A 17570-nucleotide genomic window follows, 5' to 3' on the forward strand; every position below is an offset into this window, starting at 1 on the left:
AGAAAACGTCGAGATAGCGGTAGCGCGGTAGATGGGTACTAAAAGCGGTAGACTACCGCGAGTAGCGGTAGACTTGGGACCCCTGCACAGTGTATAATACGATACCTAGATAAGGTCTTCAGTTTTTATTTTCATGTATGTAAATAATTATAATCAACATCATTTTGTTATGGATTAACCAAGGCCTTAGCCACCAGTACGGTTGGTAAGGTTTCAACCTGACCACTTTTTCACAGAGGCCTTTGACAACCAAGTGGCTTGAACAGAGATTTTTCCCTTTTCCTCTTTCAAAAACCAGACCACTTTATCTCTTGTGACTACATAACTGTAACTGAATGAAGTCTATTTAGTACTGTACATTATCATTGAAATTTCTACCCGAAAATAGCAACATGCAGTTAGTTAACTCAAACAGCAGTTAGTTAACTCAAACAGCAATTAGTTAACTCAAACAGCAGTTAGTTCACTCAAACAGCAGTTAGTTCACTCAAACAGCAGTTAGTTAACTCAAACAGCAGTTTAGTTTAAAGAGAGAAGTGGTTTCTGGAAAAAGCAAGTGAACGAACTACATGAAAATTAAGAACATAATTCTATTTGACATGTTTTATTGTAATTCAGCATTATTGCTAATGTTAAGATCCTCCTCATCTAAGATAAATTTAATGACTCAAAGTATTAAATGTATTAGCTGTTAGTATAATATGTGTGAAAACTCCTGTTTTCAAACTAACATATTTTCACATGAACTTTGTCATTTAGAAATAACCAGTCATGTTGTGAACTCTCTGATAATTCTCAATACGCTCGATCGGTCAGTTAAAAACAACATCCAATTTGTGGATACATATGTAATATAGAAAATTCTAATCTAGTTGTCTACCTTGGCTTAACTAGGATGCTTAAGTCTCTGTCACAATATTTTAGTTTAGATATGACTAAAGCTCTGTCTACACCATCAAACTTTATGTGACAAACAAAAAAACAGTGGGGTTTGTGAGGTTTAGCAATATTCTGTAGTATTTCAATTGATTCAAGAAAAATTAAAATATGCATATATATATATTGATGTTACACAAGGAATTCAAACCACATATATTTCTGAATATTAAAATTATTATAACATAAACCAGCAAGGCAGCATTTGATTCAAGAAAAATAAAAATATGCGTAACTGTTTTGATGTTACACGAGGAATTCAAACCAACTGTATTTCTGAATATTTAAATGATTAAAACATAAAATAGCATTTTATGTTTAACATGGAAGTGAGTGGGAAGTAGATTTGCAGCTCATTAATATGTTAATATGTAATGAACTGCCTCAAGCTACTTGACAATAAACTCAACACGACAAAGTAACACACTTTAACCCAACTGTCAGCTTTTATTGAATTCAAAATGAGTGATGATATACTAATGAGCATTAGACCTGATTTAAATGTCCGCAGCACCAAAGAATTGTGGGAATGATTGATGCGAGTACGCTAAGTATTTAAGCTAGATTAGTTCAGTATTTCAAACAATCTAATTGTAAATTAACATTTTAACAATATTCTGTATAAAATACAATATTTGGACAAATTTAATTATATATTTGATTTTAAATATAAATTAATGATAATACAGACAAATTCATAATTTATTTTATAACAAATTGCAATAGATATTTGTTTAATTAATATTCCATTAATCCACACAAATTCCACATATTAATTTAGTATTATGACAATACCACTATCTTGGAGGGGCACTTGAAGTTTTTATTAATATTTTTCAAGGTGTTCTACCGTAAACAAGTCCCGTAGCGATGTTAAAAACAGACAAGGCAAATATAAATATTAATATAAAATATGATGATCTGTGCTGAGGAATTTGGGTGGGTGGTGAAAATAGAAATCTGCCTCATGCTGGCTACGGCCCTGATATACCTACTGTACTGTATGTTGATTGTCAATCAACATAAGCTAGGAAAGTAATAGACAAATCAATTATAATGTTAAGTTGATTCAAATATTATAAACAATTTATCCATTTTTATGTACCATGCTTTTTATTTGTATCTAATTTATTTTTCCATTCCTTGTCTTAAGCCTTGTCTACACTATCAAACTAGTGTGATGTGCCCAAATATGGTAGTGATACACTCAAATATGGTAGTGATATGCTCAAATATGGTAGCTAGTAGTGATGACATCATCATGTCCATATATAGGCACCTTACATTTTTTTGAAACATTGTCTTGGATGTAATTAACTAAATCTGACATATTGAAAAAAGAACTAAAATACCTCTACGCCATGCTGACATTTTGTAGAGTAATTCACAAATTATTCTCGATTACTGATTTATAAAGAATGGACAGTTAACGCAAAATCTATACTTTAAATATTAAAGTATTTTATTAGGAATTATAAGTACAGAACATAAAAAAAGATTAAAATATGTAAATATTACAGATTGAAAGAAAAAATGAATTTTTTATATTGATTTTATACGAACATTTGATTATTAAAATGTGCATACTTAAAGCTCTGTCTACATTATCAAACTTTATGTGAAAAAAAAAATGTGTTGTGCCCATATATGGACATGATGATGTCATATCACTACAATATTTGGGCATATCACTACCATATTTAGGCACATCACACTTTTTTTTTTGTCAAACTAGTTTGATAGCGTAGACAAAGCTTTAATGAGAAATATGTTGTAGTTTTAGCGATGTGCATTGCTAGAAATAGCAGGAAACAGACATACCCTTTTTTCTTATTGAGTACAAATTAATTTTCTTTGAGGCTTTGTGGCAAATCCCTGTATAATGTATTAAAGGCCAACAACACTATGTTTTTGGTTGATAAATATCAATCAGGTTAACGCAGTACTACATCAGGTTATTGACTTAACAGTATGTTACTAATATAATTACCATAAGGAGGAGTATAATAGAAATGTACTATAGTAGGATACTATACATTAGTAGCATCTTTACAATACAATTTAATGACAAAAAACAAGAAAATCGACGTTTCGAAACCATCATGGAACAATTTTTCAAGATCAAGTGATCAAATTACACAAGACAACAAATACCAATGGGTGACAGGAAATACTAATTGATTGGTTAATTAACATCATTAATTAGTAGCATCATTATTTTCATTTCAATTTTATGATTCAAATCATAAATCCACATTTTATGTTCCATTTAACAGAGTAAATGTCTTGAAAAAGGGGTTTCAGACACGCTTACCATCGTTGTATAACTATTTAAGTGAGTTCAATGTAAATGTTGATATTTTTTTCAATAGTTATTCTTCATTCAAGACTCAGTGTATTCTTTTTTTAAATAATCGTGCTCAATAGGCTAATTTTTTTGTTTTTTTAAGGTTGCTTCAAATAGTATTTATTATTATACAGAGGCCTACATAATAAAAAATAAATAAAAATGAATAATAAAAAGAATAAAAATAGTGATAACAATTTTTCTAAAATATTATTCTTGAAACATAGAGTAGATATAAAAAAAGGAAAAGATTGAGGGAAATTATTCATAATATTAATAGTTGTAATTATGAATTATAATAAACATTTTTCAGACATGGTACATAAATTGTAGCGAGCGACATAACGTTGTCTTACAGTAAATCATAGCAAACCCACTGGGAGATTAACTATTTATTAAACTACTGGTTATTGATGTCATCAAAGTTAACTCTCAAACATTGGCTTTTCTATCGCATGTTGCTGGATAACATTAAAAATTGATCATATAATTTCATACAATAATCTTTGATAAGAACACACTTTATGCTTAACTGCATTGTTCTCAATAAACAATTAATGCAGGTTTACGTGGAGTGTAGTGTACTTTTTGCAATTGAGTTAAATGCATATTGAATTCTTATTTTTATTTTTAGCAATTTAGTCAGATTGGTACTTTTCACCTGTAAAAAACAATTGTCAAAATGTCAATTTTAATGTCACATAATAGTTACTCACATTTACCATATACAGTATCCTCTGGTATAATCCAACCCCACTAGAATACGAAACTGGGTCGACTTTGGGGGCTGGACTATACCCGGGGAAACCCTGTTTATGGAAAAAAAATGATTGGTAAGCATTTCTTGTACCTTTAAAAACTCATCTGAATTGGCTAGGGCCTACATCCACGCCAACGGTCAATACTAAGACTATACCTGGTTTGCCTGTTTGTGAAACCAGACATAAAGTAGGGGGTGGGATTAGACTGACCAGAAGTGGGATTATCCCCAAAGATATACCGGTACAGTTATTAGATTTACAATATTCCACAAGGAAATATGTCTAAAATACCAATTCTTCAAATTTGAATAATATCAGATTTATAAATTTTAAAGACATAGTTTAATACTGTACTAACAGGTGTGGTCTATGTTCATTTTCTACAACTGGACAATGTACTGTATGTCAGTTGTTAAGATTTGGTTTGTCATAAGTGACAGCAAGGAGCAATGGTGGCAGTGAAGAGTGTGACAGGTGATGCTGAGTGATGAACCAGGACCTACTGTAACTCTTGAAAAGATAGAAATAGGGATATTAGAATTAGGAGTTGTCTCCCACCTGAATCTAGATGTTTAAGCTCTGTCTACACTATCAACTAGTTTGACAAAAGAAGTGTGATGTACTGTACTGCCTAAAAATGGTAGTGATATGCCTAAATATGGTAGTGATATGCCTAAATATGGTAGTGATATGACATCATCATGTCCATATATGGCCACATGACTTTTGCATGAGGTTATGTGGCTAGGGGACAGGCTAGGTGGCAAGAGCAAGGTGGCCGATGACAAAACGATATGTAATTATTTTATTTTATAAATCATCCAATGTCCAGAAAAGAAGTAGAAAAGTATCACTATTTTTCACATTTTAAAAATAATTTTCTTGTAGGATGTTTTAACGAACAGTGGGCAATATCCTGTGAAGAAGGTTGCAGGGCTGTAGATGCCCCTGCACAGCTAAAAGAGGGCAACAAGACTGTACATTACTGTTGTTGTACCACTAGCATGTGTAATGCAAATGTGTCTGATGTCTACGTCCCTACGCTGCATCCTCCTTTTGTCCCCGGTGTCCCAGGTAGGCCTACTGTCTCTTTTTTTTAATTTTATACTGTACGCATCTAACAGCGAACACAAACTCGCCAATTACTGAATGGAAAAAATATTTTATAATTTATCATGGTTATAAACCAAGTCTCATTTGAGGCTTAAGGAGTGGAGTTGAAATAGTTACAACCCTGGCACTAGGTCAGGATTGAACCCCGGACCTTGGGATTGGAAGGCAAGCATGTTAACTACAAAGCTACAGCTTCACTACTCTTTTGTTATAAGCTGAAATCTGTTGATACTAAAAAATTGTAGAATATCACGGCTAGATCCAGGATTTTTCAAAAGGGAAGTGCCAACAACATACTCACTGTAACATTAATATTAATATTTTAACTTACAAATTGTAACTACATTTTTAGATTTTTGTGCAATAATTTGTGTGTATTAATTTTTGTTTATAATTTCTATTTATCTGTTTTTTATCAGACTAATAATAGCTAATCTTTAAGAAGAAATTCTGTTGTTATTTTATTATGATAACGGACAAATAAAGCTTTTCAGTATTCAATATAAAAGATAAAAAAAAAGTAGTTAATATGTGTAATTCCATTTTACAGCTTTCAAAGAGAGAACATGTGCCTGTACAGTAGCTCGACTACCCGCTTACTATACCGCCCCCGAGTAATAAATCAATAATTTCTTTTTAATAATCGCGTATTCCTGGTTAGTACCGGTATGTGTTTTCAGAATGTGAATTTTGTACAGATGTCAGATTAAGAAAAAATAAAAACCAGTTACAAAATATTTATTCCATATGAAATAGTGAGTCATCATTCTCATGAATTTCAAATTATAATAATCTTTGTAAAATGTTATCTACTGTAGTTTGATATTTAAAATATGTGAAATTTAATCAGAAATATGTAATCGACCAATTACTGATCAATTTATGATTTAAATCTCTAATACAAACTGCTTAAAGTACTGTATGACCAGTCGTAATGCATGTAAGAGGAGATATTCTATCGTCCTATAAAAGCCAGTAAAAAAAAAACCATTTTGCTAATGTTAATGGTTTCTTGTAAAAAGGCATTCACACTGTGTTATAGAATTTAAGGTTTTCACCTTTGTATAAATGTAACATCTCTTTTTTAAATGTAATATCTTTTATTTCTGTTTAAAAAAAAATACAAACACATACAGTAATGTTCATTATCGTCTACACTTAAACTGTTATTTATTTATTTATTAACAATATTTAACCAGGGTGGCCCAATCAGTCAAAAAGACTGGTCTCCCTTGGGGCCCTGGGTACAATAGTACATTTTAAACTAAAATATAAAAATAACAGTAATGCCTTAAAGTTACTTTTGTTCCCTGAAAGACTCGCCTATTCTCATTTCTGCATGTAAAAGTAAATTACAAGGAATTTGATTTCTCTAATAGGAGTCTTATTGTTTGCTATGGGTATTTACAGTATAAAGACAGACAAACTTTAGTTTCACATAGCCTCCCTTAAGCTCTGTCTACACTATCAAACTTTATTTGACAAAAAATGTGATGTGCCTATATATGGACATGATGACGTCATATCACTACCATGATTTAGGGACATCACACTTTTTTTGTCAAACAAGTTTGATAGTGTAAACAGAGCTTTAGAAATTACTGTAGCTATATAATACTACTGATTTTCTATGCAAGTTGCTGTAGTACAGTAGTATGAGAAAACCAGAAAGAACACGCTATGAACAAACTTAACCAGCATTGATGTTGCAATCGACTGTATTATTTATTAATAAGTAATAATTACTATTCCTACCTCAGTTGGACAGTTTTCAAGTAGGGATATGCTTAGGTGGATTGCTAAAATGTCATTTAAAATTATTTCCTCTAGAGAGTTTGACAGCCTCAAAGGGATGATCTTAAAAAACACCATTTACATGAACTAAAGTGCTCTTTACAGAATTTTAAATGGGATAAAATAATTATGATTAAACAAGTTAACACTAATCTTAAGCGATGTGATAATTGGTGTTGATTAATTAATATGTACATTGCCAGATAAGTGTCATTGGTGTTTATCATGTCTGTCTTCCAAGGGTTTTAACGAACAAATGTTTTTATTCCACTCTCCAAGCTTCAAATGAGACTTACACTCTCTTTGGGCTGAGTCTTATTGATGGACACTAGTTCTTCTTTTTACCACTTACTAATACTATGTTAAGTAGTACCTGTTTAAGATTAAACTTACTATCACTTGACAATACATGACATGTAATATATAATGTGCTTTCCATTTTAAACATCCTCAAGAACTTGAAACTATATAGTTTATATAGTTAGTAGATTTTTTTTTTGTAACAAAAATCAGTACAACATAAAGTTAACCTAAAACTAAGTAAAAATTAAAATTAGTTAAAAACTTAAATACTTGAAGCAACTGGATTCATGAAGTTTATTTCATTGGATTTTGAATTAAATAAAACCAGTAATATACCAGGTTTTGTCTTACTCTAACAACAGTAATGAGTTGATCTTTCACACCTGTTCCGGCACGGTTCCGGTCCGACGCCGCTAAATCAAATTGGACGTCAATGTTTTGTTTCCACGCGACTACGTGCATACCGATTGGCGCATAGCCACGTGGAGCATCGTGAAAACAAAATATTGATGTTCGATTTGATTTGCCGCTGGACCGGAACCATGCCGGAACAAGTGTGAAGGAGACCCTTAAGAGTAGGAAAATAAATCTGACTTACTTAGCTTGATGGCGTAAAGCACTTCGTAATACTTAAATTATTATTTTTTTGTTTCAATTGCAGAACCACCTGTTCCTAGTAAGACAAACAATAAAAGGACAATAATCATGGCAATACTGCCAATATTCTGCCTCAGCATCGTCATGGTATCAATCTTCCTTATTTGTCGTCTCCGTTTAATGGCGTACAAAGAAAGTCTGTCGGAGCTGCCATCGATAGAATCTGGGAATTTAGAACCAACGTTTGATCTTGATCAAATGAAACTTTTTAATTTAGTCGGTCAGGGACGGTATTGCAACTGTTACCGCGGCACACTCAGCGAACAAGAGGTCGCTGTAAAACTATTTGCCGGTTCGTCGAGAAACTGCTTCTTAAATGAGCGCGAGATCTACAGCATAGGTACACTGGATCATGCAAATGTTTTGAAATTTTACGGTACAGCCGAGAGGTTAGGTGAAGATGGCTGGATGGAGTACTTATTGATAGTGGAATACATATCAGGAGGATCTTTGATGGGGTACCTTAAAGACAATGTCTTTGACTGGTTTGGAATGTGTAGACTTGCACAAACAACTGCTGCAGGAATTGCATATATCCATCAAGAAATAAAAAATGGAGGTTTGCATTTTGTTTTTTAATTTATAAAATGTAAATAAAAAGTAATTTTTTGGTAATTTTGTTTGTAAATTTGCCATTGGCAGTCTGTCTGGTTGTTACAGATCTCCATTGGCATAATGGCTATGAGCGCTTTCTGACTTAACCCGGGGCATATGGGGGCTCCAAGATGCATTCAAATATGTAGAAAAACTAACAACGCCCGTTGGAGGGCCACTTAAGGCTCCTACGTTACATTTAGCCACTGCATTACTCACATAGTAATATTTGTTTTCTCAAACTTCTACGTGTTTAGATGTAGTGAAACCTGCGATTGTTCACCGTGATATTAACTCTCGTAACATTCTTGTTCGGCCTAATGGGGCATGTGTGATAGGTGACCTAGGCTTTGCAATGAAGGTGTCGGGCTCCAGGCTAGTGGGTGAGGATGATGACACCAGCTCTCTTACTGATGTAAGTTCATCACAAACTGTCATTTTATATCTGGTTTATTAAGTATTTGTATACAGTTAGTAAGAGTAAAGCTCTGTTCAACACTATCAAAGTTTATGTGACATAAAAATGTGATGTGCCCATATATGGACATGATGATGTCATAGCACTATCATATTTGGGCATATCACTACCATATTTTAACACATCACACTTGTTTTGTCAAACTAGTTTGATAGTGTAGACAGAGCTTTAAAATGGATGCAGCTCTACTTATAAAAGGTTAAAGATGATAATGACTGTTTTTAAGCATTTAAAAAAAATGTATTGATTGTACTGCGAATCTACACACTCTGAGTAAAGCATTTATTGACATCATATAGAACCTTTTAATCAACACTGTCAATACAAAGTGTCAGATGTGTGGCAAAGGTATCAAATAAATGCTTATAAAATGTATGACTCGTCGTGAAGAAGAATAATAATTTGGTACGGTCCTGTTATGAATGAATATTATATTATTAATAAAATATTAAATAGAAGGTAATTGGTATTGACTATGGTGGTGTGTTGGGATGTTCCCACTTGAGGGCAGGGTTCATGGAATGTACCATTATCTGACAGGGGTTTTTCAAAAAATGTGTATATATTCGAGTTGTAGCTCTCTTCTCGGAGAAAATAGGCCAATGTCGGTTTATCCAGGTAAGCTAGCACTTATAGACTACTAACACCACTTTTGGTTTGTGTAATCACAAAAAAACGGTTAATAAATAAATTTACAATACATTATTTATGAACTATCATACCTTCAATCAAAAACTTTCTATAAATCTCATAATACTGATTTACTGTAGTAGTTGTTCATATTTGACATTTAAAAATAATTTTAAAAGGTCTTTTCAAATCTTTTTTATTTCACTGATTTATTTTTTAACAATCTGTGTATTAGGTTGGCACTGTTCGTTATATGTCACCAGAGGCTCTAGAGGGCGCTGTCAATTTACGCGATTGTGAATCGGCACTGAAACAGGTTGACATTTATGCTTTAGGGCTTGTCATATGGGAAATATCAAACAGATGCTCCGATCTGTTTCCCGGTGAGTTTTATTTTTTAAAACATTCAGATCATTAAATATTAAGAGAGCAATAAAATAGTAAAAAAGTGAAAAAAACATAGTGTGACTAGCTCTTCTGTCCTACAAAACGTGGTATTGTTTTTATTATTGTGCAATTATAATTGGTTTTAATATTATTGTGACTTTGTGCAAATACAATCCAAAACACATTTTATAATTAACTACGAAAAGAACGTAACTATCATATCTGTTGAAATGCTGCCTTTTTTTGTTGAATTATTACTTTAAATTTGAATGATAATGGGTGTTCAATTAGTTAACTTTAAATGTAAACATCTCTTGATTTTAATCATAAAGCATTTGTTATTGTTTAAATTGGTATACTCAGTGAAGAGTGAAATTCTCTTTTCCCTGGTATACTGTAGTCGCTGGGTGCTGCTATAATCAGCAAAAACTTTCCTGTAAATTATATTGTAACAGCATATGTAATTAAATACTTTGGCAGGATGTGCTGATGGCTAAACATATTTGTTAATACTGTTGCCAATGAGGAGGATGTAATAGGCCTAGATATCAAACTCAACTCATTATTTTAATGTCAAACTTGACTTTTGGTCTTGTCACGCTTTAGGTTTTGTTAAGACGATCAAGCCAAATAGCATTATTAAGTTGGCATTATTCCAGCAACAACAAAGATCTTGTGATTTAATTTTACACAACAAGGCAGTTTTATAAGTAGGTCATAATAGGTTTTAGTTGTTTTTATTTTAAACTGAATTTTGTGAGGAGGTTCCTTAAACAAAAGATAATCATTAAGGAACATATCATTGATAGTGTTCAAAAAGCTTAAAACACCAATGACAGTGTTCAAAATGCTTACAACACCAATGACTGTGTTCAAAATGCTTACAACACCAATGACTGTGTTCAAAATGCTTACAACACCAATGCCAGTATTCAAAATGCTTACAACACCAGTGACAGTGTTCAAAATGCTTACAACACCAGTGACAGTGTTAAAAATGCTTACAACACCAGTGACTTTGTTCAAAATGCTTACAACACCAATGCCAGTGTTCAAAATGCTTACAACACCAGTGAAAATGTTCAAAATGCTTACAACCCCAATGCCAGTGTTCAAAATGCGTACAACCCCAATGACAGTGTTCAAAATGCGTACAACACCAATGACAGTGTTCAAAAAGCTTACAACACCAATGACAGTGTTCAAAAAGCTTACAACACCAGTGACTGTGTTCAAAATGCTTACAACACCAATGCCAGTGTTCAAAATGCTTACAACACCAGTGACAATGTTCAAAATGCTTACAACCCCAATGCCAGTGTTCAAAATGCGTACAACACCAATGACAGTGTTCAAAATGCGTACAACACCAATGCCAGTGTTCAAAATGCTTACAACACCAATGACAGTGTTCAAAATGCTTACAACCCCAATGCCAGTGTTCAAAATGCTTACAACACCAGTGACTGTGTTCAAATGCTTACAACACCAATGACAATGTTCAAAATGCGTACAACAGCAATGACAGTGTTCAAAATGAGTACAACAGCAATGGCAGTGTTCAAAATGCTTACAACCAATGACAATGTTCAAAATGCTTACAACCCCAATGCCAGTGTTCAAAATGCTTACAACACCAGTGACTGTGTTCAAATGCTTACAACACCAATGACAATGTTCAAAATGCGTACAACAGCAATGACAGTGTTCAAAATGAGTACAACAGCAATGGCAGTGTTCAAAATGCTTACAACCAATGACAATGTTCAAATGCTTACAACACCAATGAAAGTGTTCAAAATGGTTACAACACCAATGACAGTGTTCAAAATGGTTACAACACCAATGAAAGTGTTCAAAATGGTTACAACACCAATGACAGTGTTCAAAATGGTTACAACACCAACACTAGTCTTCAATAATTGATTAAAAAAAAGGTTATATCAGAATTATGAACTATTTGTGAAACATTAGAATGGATTTCAACATAAAACATCAATATCTTATCCTGCCTAAAGCTCTGTCTACACTATCAAAATAGTTTGATAAAATAAAGTGTGCCCAAATATGGTACTGATATGACATCATCATGTCCATATAAGGGCACATCACATTTTTTTGTCACACAAAGTTTGATAGTGTAGACAGAGCTTTAAATTGCATTTGTCTAACGCTCCAACAGTGTTTATGCCCTGCTGTCACAGAGCTAAACATTATCATTAGATGTATAGCAGCCATTAAAAAGAATGTGTCCAATAATCAAACATAGTAATCGTGTTTCAACTATGGTTTTCTTTTACATACATTGTGAACATTAATGGAATACATTTAATCCATAGATTAGACATCATTCAAGTTTGACCTTTATTATAGTTGCATTTAAACCATATGGTATTTCTGATTGCATATACTTTATATTTTGTCAAGTGGACTCTTCAATAACATTCCTCAACAGTTTAAATATATATATATAGTACATATACATATACATATACACGCCGAGAGTGTTAAAAGAGAGGCTATCCAATCGATTGAACAATACCATGAAAGCCCAAGTGGTCTAATGGTTAAAATATCTGCATATCAAGTAGAGGGTTCCGGGTCCAATCTCGGTTGTGGTGACTTTTTCTCATTCTCACAGATTCCTCATCTTTATTGTTTCAAATTAATTAAATGTCAGTATATCACAGCAGTTTAGAATTCATGTTCTGTGCCTGTGATGTTTATATATACAGTACATATATATTTATATACAGTCCATGTGTACCAGTGTTTTCATGGACAAGTAAACGATTTAAATTAGGTTAAATAATATGTCCATAATAAACTATAAGCTAGTAGTATTTTAACTGCTTGAGCTATTTCCACTCTATAGATTAATATTACTAGAAATTTGCTTTAAAAACTAGATTTTATCTCCTATTTAATCCAGTCTTGCTACCTACTGTTGTATTTTGAACTCAAAAATAATAATAAATATCCCTTGTTTTTTTGTTATACATCAACATTGACATACTGTACAACAATAGATGTCTAAAATAACATTTTAAAAGTACACACCTTAGAACAGGCCATGTAGAATATGATTGGAAAGCATCAATTGCCTTGTAACAAACCCTGTAAAGCTCTGTCTCTACACTATCAAACTAGTTTGACAAAAAAAAGTGTGATGTGCCCAAATATGGTAGTTATATGGCCAAATATGGTGGTTATATGCTCAAATATGGTGGTTATATGACATTATCATGTCCATATATGTGCACATACAATTGTTTTGTCACATAAACGTTGATAGCTCTAAGCTTTGTGTACACTATCAAACTAGTTTGACAAAAAAGCGTGATGTGCCCAAATATGGTAGTGATATGCTCAAATATGGTGGTTATGACATCTCATCATGTCTATATACGGGTACATCACATTTTTTGTCACATAAAGTTTGATAGCTTTAAGCTTTGTCTGCACTATCAAACTTGTTTGACAAAAAAGCGTGATGTGCCAAAATATGTTAGTGATATGCCCAAATATGGTGTTTATATGACATCACCATGTCCATATATGGGCACATCACATTTGTCACAAAGTTTGATAGTGTAGAAATAGCTTTAGGCTTTGTATGGATTTCAGTAGAATACCTGATACAGTGTTTCCATTGCTATACAGGCACATACAGTAGTTAAACATGGTAAAATGTAAGACAATGATACTACTGTAAATATACTGTAGTATAATAGACTGAGCCCAATGTAGTGTTCTGTTGCTATCCTGGAAAACACAGGTTAAATCTAGGTGACCTCCTGTTTATACAGGGTATTTCGGTTTCCTACACCTATTATATACCTACATCTATTATATACCTACATAAAGAGTTCCTGCCAACTTGGAAGCCTACTTCCAACCTTTTGTGTTCTGAATATCTAGGAAATAATGCTGTTAGTGTTATAAACTTATATACTTTATATATACAGATTAACAAACACTAAACTTTAACATACTATAGACTTATTTTATTTTATTTTTTTTATTCTTTATATCAAACCAACAGTGTAAAACACCAATAACAGGTTGAAAATAAAAGCTAAACTATAAAATATGAGCCAATATAAATATATACAAATGAAAAAGAAAATTTAAATAATTTCATTAATAATACATTTAAATTGAGAAAAATTACAGTTAAAAATATCTAAAGAATTATTTTTTAAAATACAAGAATTGTACAATGACGAGAGTCTACAGAAAATACCATTTTTACAAACATTGACACGAGAAAATTTAACATGAAGAAAGGGTTTACTACGAAGATTACGAACAGGAACATTAAAATAAAACAACGAAACAAGATCACAATCAAACTTAGAAGTAAGACATTTATACAGGAAGTGCAAGTCCTGTCTTGCTCTCCTAGATGTCGGGGAAACAATAGGAGGCAGGTTGGCTGCTGGGCCGACAAAGCGCAAGAACTTTGTATGATTGAACATAAAAGCAAACATATTTAAAGTTATGATTAAAACAATCTTCTAAAGAGCGGTCTACATTATCAAACTAGTTATGACAAAAATAGGGTTAAATATGGTAGTGATATGACATCATCATGCCCTGGACACATCGCATTTTTGCCACATAAAGTTTGATAGTGTAGACATAGATTATTTATGACATTCTATAGAACATTATGATGTTTGCACACCGAGAGACGCACCCCCTGGCGCATATACCCATGTGGTCCTTCGTCAGTATTCATCCAGATTATACATAGCATTTTTCTATATACAAAATGTGTAATGTTAAGCATGTCTGCACAAGGCCGATGGCCACACATTACATAAAACCTAGACAATCTATAAAAAGAAATTTAAACGACAAGTCTAAGCACTAGATTGATATTAGTAACTTAAGCTATGTTATTTCAATATGTAACAAATGCCGCTTCTGTTTTATACATTATGTATGTTGCTAATGTATTATGGTTATCAATGTATTGAGGTATGTTTGAGCGAGCATGCTGCCAAGATGTTGAGGTGTGTTGCCAATATGTTGGGTTGTCACTGTGTGTTGCCATAGCCTTGGGCATATTTCCAGTGCTTTGGGACGTATTTCCAATGCGTTTATAGTGTAAGGTTTAGACTAGTTCGTTTGGTGGATTTGTGTAAAATATTACGCTCCATGGTTCTGGTGGTAGAACGAGTCTTCTCAGATAAGGAATATAAATCGTAGGTCCAGTGTAACATCTAGCTCATGTTCACTTTAAGGAACCTAGTACATCTTTCGAGACAAGAACTGTAGGGGGTTACCCCGGTACATACTAATACATCACAGCCACTGATTATACTGTAACTGGGCTTCTGGGAGACCAGTCTTTGACTGAAGAGATCGCCCAATATAATACAATATTTCAATTAAATTAATGTAATTTAGCATTTTTTTGATTAACATTACAAACTAACTATAATGAACTTACATTAATTGCATATTGTGAATTTATTTTTTATGTATCTTTTCTAGCTGGTGTGCCTCCATACATGTTACCTTATGAAGCCGAGGTTGGTCAGCGACCTAGCTACGAGGATATGCAATTACTAGTGTCGGTCAATAAGACTCGACCCAAGTTTCCAGATGCCTGGAAGGAAAACAATCAGGTTTGATTATTTTCACTGTTTTCTGTATCTATATATATCTATCCTACTGATTACCTTCATCCAAATGTATTTATTGACTGCGTTAATGCACAGCTCTACCCACTTAGCGATCAATAGTTATCTAAACAGTTGCGAAGCTAGTGTTCATGTTTCCTATTATTACTGTACTATCATGTCTTTATTGTGAATACACCTTCAGTATTGTAGAACTGATATCACTTTATGATTTATTGTTTTTTAGACATTTTTAAAAATTTGAAATAAGTAGCAAAGCACTACTAACAAATAGATAATTCAGTTAATTTATGATTGAACTAGTTACAGTAGGACACCCCTATTCAGGGATACCCTTTTAAGGGGGAACTTTGCTGGATCCAAAAGGTGTCCCTTAAATGTGGTTCTACTTTGCTAGAGTAGATTTATTTAAAATAATGCCCACTTACTGTAAGCCCTGTCTGTGACAAAAAATGTGTGATGTGCCCATATATAGACATGATGATGTCATATCACCACAATATGTGGGCATATCACCACATATTTGGGCATATCACCACATATTTGGGCATATCACAACCATATTTGGGCATATAACTTTAGTATGCAGTGCACTATTAACCATAATTTCCTTGTTTTTACTCCCGCCTACATTTTTATTACAAATGCAATTTTTATTTAATTTTTCTTATAAATTTCTAGCAGGTGTTTTTATACAATATATTAACATTTAAGACAACGATAGGAAGAAATCTAAGAATGCGATATTGATTATTATTAAAGTGAAGTCGTACATATGAAGAGATGGCTTTAGGCATCACAGCGGCTCACTAAGAACACCTTTAAATTAAGCACATCTAAATTGAATTGAATGGCGCAATGTTCCATTTAGCTGGTACTATCCACTAGTTCATTAAGAATAGATCATTAACATTAACATTAACATTCATGTCATTAGGTGTATATACATTAGTATATATTTTAAACAATTCATCAATGGTGTCAGGAGCAGATTTAGGCGGGGCTAAACAGGCTTTAGGATCAGTGCCCTTTGTATCAGATATATATCAAAGTATCTTTAAAATATTATTGATATCCTAATTTAACATTAATATTAATTTATGTTAAGTACAGTCATGAGGAATTTTAAACTTACAGTGGTGGCTGATTGTGTTGATAGGTTTAAGAAAAATAAATCGTGAAATTGTAGATATTATAACATCTCATTCATCCATTTTCTTGACGATTGAGAAGTGTCTTGAATAATAAGTTACACCAGAATGAATTGTTAATAATCCATCTTGTGTTTAACGTCTATGTGTGACTAGTACAATCAATCTTTCTCACTTAATGACGCAAGACTATTCATCAATTTCAATATTTAAAGTTTCAATCAAAGTAGAATTTTCGGAACAAATGTTAAATGCACACAAATTGCTGCTATGTTCTATATTTGTAGTAAATTATCCATAATTCTCATCGGAATTATTTTATTTTTTCAAAATGAAATAGGTTTTGCTTGGACATAGTATGTTTTCACTTTACCACGTGTAAAACTGGATGGAGCTGACGCTTTAATGTGTGTAAACCCTAAAGTTTTGCTACAGTAGGAGTGTATAAGAAAGGGGTATAAGATCACCCATGGTTCCCATAATAACAATATTATATTATGAATAATCAATATGAAAGATATGTACTTCCTTTTTGTGGTTTGTCACTGTAGGGCCTACATATATAAAATTGAATATTCATAGGTGTATTAGTGCTAGTAATTAACTCTGTATACACCATTATATACCTCCCAAATTTCACACATAATGCGTGATTCTGTGCATGAGGGCCGTTTTTTTATGCCTCGCTCATACGTGGCTATTTCTCAAGCATCCATTAAAAATATTCAGAAAAAACATTATTTTGAAATTAACTTGCTTATTTTG

At 32.7% G+C, this 17570-nt stretch overlaps 1 protein-coding gene across 1 annotated transcript in view; it reads left to right on the forward strand.

The window, feature by feature from the left end:
- LOC140041034 (uncharacterized) overlaps positions 1-17570 on the forward strand; it is a 31919-nt gene that overhangs the window by 9541 nt on the left and 4808 nt on the right. Inside the window, exons 4-8 of the mRNA XM_072087395.1 lie at positions 4933-5118; positions 7916-8470; positions 8763-8920; positions 9849-9996; positions 15506-15639. Coding sequence (XP_071943496.1) covers positions 4933-5118; positions 7916-8470; positions 8763-8920; positions 9849-9996; positions 15506-15639 — 1181 coding nt within the window. The remainder of the gene's footprint in view (positions 1-4932; positions 5119-7915; positions 8471-8762; positions 8921-9848; positions 9997-15505; positions 15640-17570) is intronic.

The sequence above is a fragment of the Antedon mediterranea genome, chromosome 2, assembly GCF_964355755.1.
Source record: "Antedon mediterranea chromosome 2, ecAntMedi1.1, whole genome shotgun sequence".
Lineage (NCBI taxonomy): Eukaryota > Metazoa > Echinodermata > Crinoidea > Comatulida > Antedonidae > Antedon > Antedon mediterranea.